Below are 12,811 nucleotides of genomic sequence, written 5' to 3' on the forward strand. Positions count from 1 at the left end.
CTGGAATTAAACAAACAAACAAAAGGAACTGCTTCATCCATTGGTCTAAGAAAGGAGGGAAACACGAGCCTGCCTAACCTCAGTAGAGCATGTCGCCAAGCCAAACGCTGACTCATGCAATAGCATACACAATCAAAACTAAGAAAGTCTTTAATGTTCATTGCTCATTAGTAGATAGCCTCTTCCCTTAAGGCTTTTACTAAATTTGATGGCCAAGAGGAAATGGACCCCTGATTTGCACACATCCCACCCTCTAATTCTGATTTTCTGTTTCCTGGGGGGAATTTGGCAACTAAAATCACAGGCTGAATTAGGATTTTCCAAATATATAATTTTAAAAATTGAAGCAAGAGATTATTATTATTATTATTATTATTATTATTATTATTATTATTACTACTACTACTACTACTACTACTACTACTACTACTACTACTACTACTACTATTATTTTATGTAGGCAGACACATTGAGGAGAAATCTCTCAAGACCATACTGCTGATTAGAGGCAGGGCTCTAACACAGACAATCCAGAATCTGAGGAGACATGAGAAGGCAGCAGGAAATGTTGAGAGGCGTTGTTTCATTACAGGATTCGCTGAGTCCTCCACATTAACATTTTACACCAGCGATGAGAAGTTACTTGCATGCCTTTTCTTACTTCCTCAAGTCAAAGGGACCCTGACTTCGGTGTTAATATCTTTTTGTTGTTGTTGTTCACAGGTTTCTTAGGCAGGGCCTCAGTTTGACGCCCAGACGGATCTAGAATTTGCAAATCAGCCTAGACTAGCTTCTAACACATGGCAGTCCTTCAGCATCAGCCTTCTGAGTGCCAGGATTGTAGACACGTACCATGGTGGCCCGCTGTAGTAACATCTTACACACCTACCGCCATCCCACCCTGACCGTGCGTGCTGTGCCCTCCTCGCCTTCATCACCATAGTTTTCCTTTCTACTCAATAAGCAGCCAGGGATAGATGAGCCATGCATTTAACCCCATAAGCTGTGGATCTGTACAGCATAATTCTCATGAAGATCCATGAGAGTCACTCTTGCCCTTTATTGGTCTTGGTCTCTTTTATGATCACTAGAATTCGTCTCCTAAGTTGTGTGTTCATGTGTGCTGTATATCTTAACCCTAGCTGTCCTGTGCTGGGAGGAGAAAGGCGTTAACATTCAGAGCACGTTCCCAGGCGCTAGGTGTACTTATATGCTATCCTGGGCGTTCTGCTAACTCTGTTCTTAGAAAGACCGAGTAAAAGTCATCACCAGAGAATTCCAGGATTCCTAGGCTCAAGGTTTCTAATTCCCATTGTAGTTTACTAACATCTACTGGCAATTCTAGTAGATAGGCCCCCACCCCCTACCCCCCCACCCCCAGCCCCGCCCAAGAAGGCAAACACCAAGACTTTTCTTAAGCAACTCATGTGCTGCGGTGGTGCTCTGGAATATTGATCTTGGCAGACGTGTCCTTCTTGTGTCATTTACCTTTGTTTGTTTGTTTGTTTGTTTGTTTGTTTTTCCTCTCCTATTAAGAACACAATTTTTCAGTTCCATATAGAATCAGTCAAGGGGGGAAAAAAGGAGTTCAGATTACAGTTCCCCTCTGAATATCTTCTGCAAGAAAAAAGGGCACCAATCCCAGGCAATTCCCACCTTCTGGGTGACTTCAAGAAATTCAAAGCAACAAAGCCAGCTTCTCAGCCTTCCCTTCCTAGCTGATGCAGAAGTCTTTAGCAACTGACAAGAGCTTTGACAAAACCTTCCAACACACAGTCAGCTCCACACAGATGGGGTTACAGAGCTAGAGAAACCAGAGGTCTCCAAAGTGAAGGCTTAAATGCTCTGTTAAAAAAATGCACACTCAGCCGGGCGTGGTGGCGCACGCCTTTAATCCCTGCACTCGGGAGGCAGAGGCAGGCAGATCACTGTGAGTTTGAGGCCAGCCTGGTCTACAAAGCGAGTCCAGGACAGCTAAGGCTACACAGAGAGACCCTGTCTCAAAAAAAAAAAAAGATTTATTGCCGGGCGGTGGTGGCGCATGCCTTTAATCCCAGCACTCGGGAGGCAGAGGCAGGTGGATCACTGTGAGTTTGAGGCCAGCCTGGTCTACGAAGTGAGTCCAGGACAGCCAAGGCGAGACAGAGAAACCCTGCCTCGAAAAACAAAAACAAAACACACACACACACACACACACAAAAACCCCTGCACACTCCCTCTGTCTCCTCATTTCTGTGTCAAGCCAGAGATGTTGAACATCTCATCCAGCGTGTATTAGAGAAAGTATTACCGCTGATAAATAAAAGTACTTCACTGTAGTTTATAAAGGCTTAGCCACAGCTCTAAGGAAGAAAAACAACAACAAAACAACAACAAAAACAAACAAACAAAAACACCCAAAAGCCTCCTGGTCCTGGGAAGGATTAAAGACTTTGCCTCAGCACTTCCTCCAGGTAGTTTAAAAAGAGTGGTAGGCAAGGCAGGAGCCTGCTGGCTAAGTTAGAGGAGCAGGGGTCTCGTACTGCAGCAATGCCTCTGGAGTCAGAACCAGGAAGCCTAGGAGGAGCCATCACATCCTTTACTTTCCTTTTTTTTTTTTTTTTCTTTTCTTTTTTTCTTTTTTTTTTCCTAGGGGGGCAGAGAGCTAACGTTGTATCTGCGTCCAATCACTAACCCAGTGCTGTAATGATATTTCTTTTATACCTGCTAAACCACCCTTGGGGATTTGAAGTTTGCTGAGCCTCATGCACTGTTATGTAATTGAGATTTGGCAGTAAGGTGGTAGGGAAAATGCCTCGCCTACAAGGAGAATAATTAATGCGCCAGAAGGGCTGAGTCCTCTGAAGTCAGCCACTAGAAAGCCTCTACCTACCTAATAAACATACAGGAGAGAAAATTCCAAGCCGAGCACTATAGATTTGAAGCCCATTCCTCCTGCTTAAAAATAAAAGCAGCCAGAAAGGACTCTTACGCAAGGACTAAGGAAGGGAAGTTGAACAAAAGGAAGCTTTAGTAGGAGAGCACTTCAAAGAAGTCACAACTAGACCCACCAGGCACCTAGCAAAAGGGCTATTAGCAGCCGTGGCCCACTGGAAGTTTCAGGAGCATGTTATTATACTGGTGACGGCAACATTTCTTACTGTCAGAATAAAACTGCATAAAACACAGCACAGGGTTCATGTTCTCCCACGGTGACATTTCAGCTGTCCTTAGTGTCATAGGAAATGGCTATATCCAAATGCCTCCATTTGTGAAATTTGATTTTTTTCTTTCTTTCGTTTTTTTTTTTATGGTTCATCTTTTTATTATTTATTTATTTTTTGGTGAAATTTGATTTTTAAGCACATCTCCCCCTCTTTCTATTAAGGAAAAACACTGAGCTTAAAGCAAGAGCTAAATATGTCAAGGGAAATTACCCATTCTACATGCCAATGGAAGACAACATGATGGCCCTTCAGTATTTGATGAAAATAATTTTCCAAAGAATCATATTAAAACTGAGGTCCATGGATGGAAAGTGGGGACCTGAGAGTGAAATTTTGAAAAAGGAAAATCAGTGTTCAACTCCTCTGCTTCCACACATATCCTATGCTGACACTGATCTTCTGGGGGCATCTGTGTTGGTGATGCCTGACCTTGTTCACACCTTCCCCTTCATAATCACTCTTTTCTTTACCTGCTCTGAGTCTCCAACGCCATGCTACATTGCTTCAGAGGATAAAAACTGAACGCCAAGTAAAGGAACTACTTACTCTACGGGATTCAGGTACCAGGTACAGAGTACCAAGATTCAAACATCATGCACAAGATTCAAACACTGAGTAAAGGAAAAATTCTACAAAATTCAGTAGCAATGAAATCTTCTGCAACACGGGTCATTGTCAATTTTCACTTTAAAGATTGCTTAGGGGTGTAGCTCAATCGTAGAACACCTAGGCACCATGTAGAAGACTTTGGGGTCCTATCTCTAGCACTGGGTAAAAGGAAGAATTCAGGACGTGTTACTGTCAAAAGCATTTTGTGTGGGGTGGCAAGATAGCTCAGTGGGTAACGGTGCTTGACACTGAGTCTGATGGCCTGAAGTTGATTGATTCCTGGGACACACATGGGAGTGGCAGTAAGGCAACTCCTGAAAGGGCTCCTCTGACCTCCACATGTGTACTACGGCACAAACATCTGTAATAAAATTTTCAAAGATTTTTTTCTCTCTTAACAATGTGTGTGTTTATCTGTCTGTGGGCATGAACATGTGAGTGCAGGTGCCTGTGGAGGCCACAAGAGGGAGCTGTCTTGGAGCTGGAGAGTTAGGTGCTGCGAGCTTCCTGATGTGGGAACGGAACTTGGATCCTTTGCAAGGGAAGCAAGTGCTCTTAACAGCTAAGGTGTTTATTCTTAATTGCTGAGCCATCTCTCCAGACTCTATGCCCTGAATAGTTTTTGATTATTGTTATGGGATTTATTTTTTTGTGGGGGGGTATATCTTTGAAAGAGTTGAGCAACACTGTAGGTTAAAATCCACTTTCACATATTTGTTTATAAGGACAAATTTCTTTGTATTATATTGACAAAGAAGAAGATGAGTTAGAGGTGATGCTAGATTCTGCATTGTGAGCAACAGGTAGCCCTCGTCCATAGATATATAAACAAGTCGGACCTCCCCCCTTCACATACACTATCTATTTCATTGAGTGCTGATTTGTAAAATCTTTATATACTTCCTATATATAATAACTAATTACTGAAATTCTCAACGTACGAATGCTTTTTAGATCAATAACATTCAAATGACAATTATAATACAATTCAATCCAGAGATATTTTTAGAATAGTTTGAATCTCTTCATAATGAATCAATTTAGAAATGAAAAATTACATGCATACAATATCCTTGTTTTCCTTATAAACATATGTGATATATTGGACCAGAAAAATGACTTCAAAATAAATTGACAAAGATACAGTGAGGGCTGGAGGGAGAAGGAATTTAGAGAGTGGAGTGTCTGGCATGCACGAGGCTCTGGGTTTGATTCTCCCTGACACTAAATTAAAAATGTTACATGGGTTTAAAAATGATACACTGTGTATCCAAATTCTATGGAGGATGGGGACAGAAAACGAGTTGGTGTAGAGACAAAATTTTTATATGAAACTGAAGAGCTGATTCAGATATTGTTAAAAAAACTGATGGTCAAGATCTAACCTGCACGGCATATAGATTCTAATTCTATTCTAATGGACAGTTACAACCGTTACATGTGAGTTTATTTTTTAAATGTTCACATTTGTAACACTATAGAATTTTCAATTCTTATCAATATTTAAATTCATGATAAAGAAAGTTAGGTGTCATCAATGAAATAATGTGTGAGGCCTGCACATTTTTTTTTACAGAATTCTTTAGAGGCAAATGAGCAAACCAACAGTCAAAGGAACAAAACCCTAAGGGTCATTTGTCCAGCATGGCCCTTGGATATGGCACTATCATCCTTTCTCTTTTTGTCTTCAGTTTATTTTTAAAGATTGAAATTTGAATCTTAAAGATAATACCTCCCACCATCGATTATTTACCATAAGCAGAACTGCCTGGGGTCTGCAAAGGAAATTTTCTAAAGAAAATTAGATGCACCTCCGATTTGCCATCAGACAAATAAATCTCATGAGAACAAAGGTAGAGAGCTGGGAGGTGGACCCAGACCTACCTGTCATTAGAACCTCATACTCTTCTATTGCCCTTGTGGACTCCGTTCTCCATAGCAGGCTTGTCTGGTCTAATGAACAAGCACATCTATGTTCTAATTGTATGTGTGTGTGTGTGTGTGTGTGTGTGTGTGTGTGTGTGTGTGTGTGAGAGAGAGAGAGAGAGAGAGACAGAGAGAGAGACAGAGAGAGAGAGAGACAGAGACAGAGAGAGAGAGAGAGACAGAGACAGAGAGAGACAGAGAGAGAAAGAGACAGAGAGAGACAGAGAGACAGAGAGAGACAGAGAGAGACAGAGAGACAGAGAGAGACAGAGAGACAGAGAGACAGAGAGAGACAGAGAGAGACAGAGAGACAGAGAGACAGAGAGAGACAGAGAGAGACAGAGAGACAGAGTCAGAGAGAGACAGAGTGACAGAGACAGAGACAGAGACAGAGGCAGAGACAGAGACAGAGAGAGAATTCTGATTAACCCCAGTAACCACTGCCAAGATTCTCTTCCCGCCCACCCTCCTTTCAGCAGGGAAGGTGGGGCCCTTCCTTTCCTTACACACTTTCCATCCTTACACAGGAAGGGGTTTCTAGGCCATGCTGAGCTGGGGCTATGTTTGTTTTGTTATTTTGAGATATAGTCTCTCCATGTATCCCAGGCTGCCCTTGAACTCCTGTGGTCCTCTGGCCTCAGCCTCACTAGGTCTGGACTTTCAGGTATGAGGCACAACACCTGAGTCACCAGAATTTATTGACACACCTCTGTGTTCCAGTAGACTGTGAGCTACATGGAGAAACTTCCGCCATGTTAATTTTTTTTTTTAATCTTTGATGACTTACATAGGAGAGTGGTACCTAGGACATGCTGCAGAGACCTTGGATTCTAACTGACCCGGTGCTCCTGACTTAATGGGTAGATTTCAACTCTGGATAGCCATTACTACAACAACAACAACAACAACAACAACAACAACAACAACACAATCAGGATTTCTAGATGCACAGAAGACAATGAAATCTACCCATGCAGGTGAGGCCCAATCAATAGCATCTTTGAAAGGTCCTAAGTGGGTTTTGGTGTACAAAGATGAGAACCCTGTTGAGGTGAGGTGGAGTATGGCCAAGGCTATACTGAGAGAACCCCCATCTTCTGCTGACCAACCCAGTACCCTACACATCTAGACACCTGTCAGCTTGAGTTTTACTTCTAAGATGTCCCCTCATACGGGACCTATCACACTCCTGCCTTGCTTTCTGATGTCCCAAATTCATTTTGAGACGGCCACTTCTTCAGACCGGCACTCTGTGCTTGCAGAACGATGCATTTGGTCTCTGTTCTCTAGATCACAGACAGACAGACTGCCTTCCCTTTCTTACTCCTTCCCCTTTTTGTTCATGGTATTAGGGACCCAAACTCAGGGTCTCATGCATGCTAAGCAAGTGCTCTTCCACTAAACTACAACTCCAGCTCTGTCTTTATTTTTATTTTTAAAATTTGAGACAAGGCATGACTAATTTTCTCAGTCTGGCTTTGGACTTGCAATCTCCCTGTCTCACGTTCCGAAGTCGCTGAGATTGCAGACCTGTGCTGACAAGGCTTGTTTGTTCATTAGAGGACAGGTCAGGTGCTCTGAGACCCATAGCTGTATGGTCTCAAGGAAAGCATGCCACTTTGACACTGAGGTGGGAGGGGGTGGATGCTGGGAATGGAAACTCTTGAACAACAGAAGCTGTCTCTGCCCAGACTCACTGATGGATCATGATTTCAATACTGTGGAGAGATTGGAATACTCAGAAGCAGAGACTAGTTGTGTTATCCCAGGCTAGTGTTAGCTCCCAGGAGAGCCAGTCTATACCCACCTCTAAGTTGACACTAATATCCTGTGACTAATAGATTAAAAAAAAAAACACTTGGAATCTATTGGTTTAACAGAACCACTGGCTTCTACCAACCCCAAAGCTAAGAATTTTATCAGATAGCATCTTGGGCCTATAGAAAAGTCCCGCCCCCTCCATCTTACTGTACCAGCCTTGTTGCTGTAACTACAGGTGTATTTTAAACCTGCCTGGATTTATGTCTTTTTGTTATTGTTATTGTCCAGTAAAACTATAAAACTTTATGAAGTTGCTTCCACATTGCAACCTGTCATTTGGGGTGACCTAAATCTGTGTTCCCAGGCCATTCAAAATGGCTCCAGAGTAAACTCTTATTCCCTTTAAGATGGGAGCTGTGGGTTTTGCCTCAACAGCACTTACTGGAAGAGTGCTACAGCAGAGAATGTGTAAGTGTGTGTGCCCAGGGGTGTGTGTGAACGCGTGCATGCATGCATGTGTGTCTTTGTTCCTGTGTATTTGCAGGAGAGGCAGATGGGCTGGTGAATGACCTTGCAGATGGGGGGGGGCGGAGTAGTGTGGGCCATCAACATTTGATTTGGGGATGGCTATTTCGTGGTTGGGGGAGCCTCCCTTCAAGGCCATTTGGAGAAGAGCTGTATGTACCCCTCAAGTTGTTCTGTTCAGTGGGTCACCTGCTAATGATCTAGTACTGATAACTGTACAAGGCAGAGAGAAAACCTGTGCCTGTCAGAGGTAGAGAGGAGTTGCTAAGGCTCATGGGAACGGAAAACCTCTTTGGGGTTGGGGGAGGAGGATGACGCCTTCTGTCAGTTTTAATGCAAGTTTTTCTTTGTAAGCACCAACCTCTCTGACTTTGAGGCAAGAATAAATTAATTCCAGAACCTCAACTTGAAATTTCCTGACTCTGCCTGTCTACTGTCTATCCACCCACACAAAGGAGAAACTGCTGAGCCTTGTCAGCTTTCATAGGAGCAGCTTGCATTCTCCGCTCTCCCAGGGAGTCTCTTAAAAGAGCATGGCGTTTTTTCTTTTTCAAAACCTCCTTTTCTTCTGTAGAATTTGCCCATTTTAATGTTGAGCTGCCTTCTTTAAACACAAATAAAATGTTGCTCTGCTGGCCTGCCCAAAGTTGATTTTCTTGTTCAGCTGGGAATGATGACTTCAGACTTACACTATTAAAATGTAAAGGGAACCATCTCTAACAACTCCAAATAAGTCCTAAGATGACATATCTTATGTTTATATTGAATCTGTGTTTTTGATGGAATTGAACACACCTGTCAACTCTTGTCTAGTTTGTGTTTTTTAAAGGGACAAAAACTTTAAGAGATGTCCACGTCGCTCTGGCTGAGGTGTCCGCATTCTGCATGTGAGGCAGCCAGGAAATGGACACACTCCACATGGATTAGCCAATAAATGTTTCCTGATGAGGGAGGATTGTCCAGATTAGCCAATGAAAGCGGCGCCAGACCGTGATGCTGACTCTGGGTCTTGCCAATATCAGTTTTTGGGAAACTGACTACTCCACTCTTTGGGATTCAGTATTGGATGCCTTCTTCCCTGTAGGTTTATAAGTTATTAACTTTTGTTTTACATGGAGACCTTACTATGCTGCATAAGTGGTGCGTGAGCACAGTGCGTAGCACTCCACTGGGAAAGTTACCTCCTCTTACATGCATCTTAAGGTCCAAACGTTAGGGACTCTGAAAATAGTCCCTCCATTCCTTCTTATCCCTTAACATGTACACACAGGGTTACACTAGATTATTAACAAGCCCGTGTGGGAGTGAAGAAAGAGAGATGATTCTCATTCCTGTGTCTTGAAGAAGTCTCTGACACAGTGTAGGTATAGCATACCAAACTCTTCCCTCCCTAGTAAAGACTCCATCTGACACAAACCTTTCTAGAAATTGTGCCTGAATTGAAGCCTGACAAAAATCAGAGCTGAAACTCATTGTCACAGTAAGTATCTCAAGGTTAGGTATTCAAAGTGTCACTATGTATTAGTCAGGGTTCTTTAGAGGAACAGAGACTATAGAATGAATATCTGTCTGTCTGTCTATCTGTCTGTCTGTCTGCCTGTCTATCTATTATCTCTCTATAAAGGGAATTTACTAGAATGGTTTACAGGCAGTGGTCCAGCTAGTCCAACAATGGCTGCCTACCAAAAGAAGGTCCAAGAATCCACTTCTGTTCAGTTCTCAAGGTTGGATGTCTCAGCTGGTCTTCAGGAAATGTTGGAACTTTGAGGAAGTAGACTCTAACGCCACGGAAGCGATGGACATGGCAGAGAGAGCAAGCAGGCAAAGAGCAAAGGCTTCCTTCCTTTTTATAGGCTGCCACCAGAAGATGTGTGCCAGATTAAAGGTGGATCTTTCCACCTCAAAAGATCCAGATTAAAAGTGGGTGTTCCCATTTCAAATGGTTCAATTAAGAATGAAATCACTCACAGGCATGCCAAGCTGCTTGGGTTTTAGTTGATTCCAGATATAGTCAAGTGGATAGCCAAGACCGGCCGTCACACTCCTCAACAAGGTGATTTAAAATGATTAGTGAAGTTTATTTTAGGTGTGCAGCAAGAGCCATCAGGGAGTTTTGTGTATACTCATTCCTGCTTGATTTCGCAGGATCTAGCAACCCATTTTCTAAGAGGCTATCTGCCACATTGGGGGTATTTTTGATGATCAGACTGAATATAGAGACCTCAGCAGGTAGGAGACTGGACCTTTCTCATAACCCATGCTGCAGGTTTCACAAAGATGTGTCCTTTACTGTGCTGTGGCAGTAATGGGTTTTTAGCATGGTCATTACCAATAATAAACTCAGGACGAACAGATATCATGTTATGTGCTGAAGTGTCTGTAAAAACCCAGAGGATAGAGTTGCCTTGTTTGTTTTCCTGGATTAAAAGGTCAGTAGCTTACAGCTCGTTACTAACTAGCCTTGTTTCACAATCGCACCAGGGAGTCTTCTGGGACGTCTCTGTTTGTGTTTACATTGGTTCTACCTCAAAATGCCTTAAGCAAACACCTGCGTTCCTGTTTCTTCCTCTTGTCTGGTGACACTGAGGTGACAGCACAAATCCAGCTTACTGTAGTTTATGTTGATCACTTCTCTTGGGGGAAATACTACAGTGGGAAGTTTGTCATCAAGAGGAAGTAAGTAAGTAAAAAAGAAAAAAGAAAAAAAGAAGAAATAATACTGATTGAATCTCAAGATCATCTCTGTATACATGTGAATACACACACACACACACACACACACACACACACACACACACACACACACACACACTTACTTTCCTGGCCACATAGGTGTGCACCTGGGCAGACATATTTCTCTGTTAATGTTACCAGTAGCTTCTGTGATCAGTCAAACACAGTGATTTTGAACTCAATGTGTAGAGTGTGAAGGATCGTGGTTCAAACATCGTCTCTGTCCCTGTGACAGTCTAGACAAATGACCTATCTTTTCTACAGTTCCATTCTTTTAAAGATGACAGCTATTACATAAGATGCTTCTAAAACTCAGACGTGTACACCCGACCTCCTAGAAGCTCCAATTCAGCAGGTCAGGGTGATGCTGGTTCATGAACAAACTGTGAGGAGCAAGGACACCATTACACGAAGTCCACACAATGAAAGTTAGATTTACCATGTAGCGACTTCACAAACTTAAGGGCAGACAGCTGAGAGAAGGATTTGTCAGCTCACCCAGGTGAACGTGGCGCCAACTTAGTTTCTCTAGGTGGAGAGAATGAAATGTTTGGTGCAAGGTTTTATCCCGTTCTTTCATGAGCCTTCCCATGAAGAGTTGCTGGAACTTCTTGCTGCTTGATAAGACCCCAGCTGATGCTGGAAGTCTCTTACCTGTCATAGTCTTGGCAAATCTCTCCCACGGCCACCAAGGCCTTTAGGTACTCATTGGGCTGGTAAGGGTGGATATAGTGCAGAGAACAGCTGTTCCTTGGGTCTCCGTTAGAGGCAGTGAAATCTATAGCTACCTGAAAGAGGAGAAACAGAAGAGAAGTTGGTTTTCAGCCAAATGCATTGTTTAGAAACCATGACTAACTTGGAGAGAAACATGGCCTCAGACAGAGAGGAATAAAAGTACGTGACACATCTGGCTGATAAGGAAAGTAAGAGAAGTTAATTAGTTCTCTTAAAAACTAGTAATTCATCTGGCTCAAGCCAGTTCTGTGGTCGTTTATAGGCCCTGTCTCTTCCTGTCCAAATGGTACTTGAGATTGTAGTTCAGAAAGTCTGCCGGGCGTGATGGTGCACGCCTTTAATCCCAGCACTCGGGAGGCAGAGGCAGGTGGATCGCTGTGAGTTCCAGGCCAGCCTGGTCTACAAAGTGAGTCCAGGACAGCCACGGCTACACAGAGAAACTCTGTTTCGAAAAACCAAACCAAACCAAACCAAAACACCCAAACCAGAAAGCCCAGTCACTCTTGATCCATGTCACCAAGCATCAAGGATAAGGATAGAATATCTGTGTCCAATTTCGTGAGCAGCTAAGAAAGGGCTCCTTGGCTCCATGGGCAGGACAGCCCCATCTGTGAAGGATAGTTAAGAACCTTATGGCCACACACTCTGTGTAGCGAATACCGACTACCAGAGGATGCTGCTATCAAGTTTCCATGAATAGTCCATTGCAGAGATATGTACTGGAGTGGTTTTAACAATGCTGTAATGGATTCTTCCCACTCAATGTGAGAACTCCTGCCTTCAACAAAGAGCACACCTGGCTAGCTTGTCGTCACGAGTGGGAAGGGAAGCCTCTGTCTGGCCAGCACATGGTCTTTCTCCTTCAGCCTCCTGAGATGACTCTGATTCCCAACTCAGTTTCTTTAAATTTATATTTTAAGTTATCATAAAAGGCAACGGGGCTGTTTAATTAATTGTTATACACGAATGTTACCATATTTGTTCTTAATTATCTTTCTTCCACACTGGTCCTTCCCTGTGCTCTGTGCCCCTCCTGGGCGGGTCCCATCCCTCCCCCAGACAAATGATCACATTTATTACATTACCCTCTTTTCTCCCTTAAATTCTAGTTTCAACACACACACGCACGCACGCACGCACGCACGCACGCACACACACACACACACACACACACACACACACACACACACACTTTTAAATCTCAGTTCCATATATAAAAGAAAACATAATATTTGTCCTTTTGAGTTTGGTTATTTCATTTCATGTACTGATTTCCAACTTGCATCCTGCTAGTGCTTTTTTTCTACTTTATGGTT

At 43.0% G+C, this 12,811-nt stretch overlaps 1 protein-coding gene across 5 annotated transcripts in view; it reads right to left on the reverse strand.

Annotated features, from left to right (window-relative positions):
* CPNE4 (copine 4) overlaps nt 1–12,811 on the reverse strand; it is a 448,796-nt gene that overhangs the window by 19,896 nt on the left and 416,089 nt on the right. For all 5 annotated transcript variants that reach the window (XM_084754390.1, XM_084754394.1, XM_084754392.1 and 2 more), the window contains one exon: nt 11,415–11,548. In XM_084754390.1, coding sequence (XP_084610516.1) covers nt 11,415–11,548 — 134 coding nt within the window. The remainder of the gene's footprint in view (nt 1–11,414; nt 11,549–12,811) is intronic.

Source organism: Acomys minous (genome assembly GCF_964271855.1).
Source record: "Acomys minous genome assembly, chromosome: 13".
Classification (NCBI taxonomy): Eukaryota; Metazoa; Chordata; class Mammalia; order Rodentia; family Muridae; genus Acomys; species Acomys minous.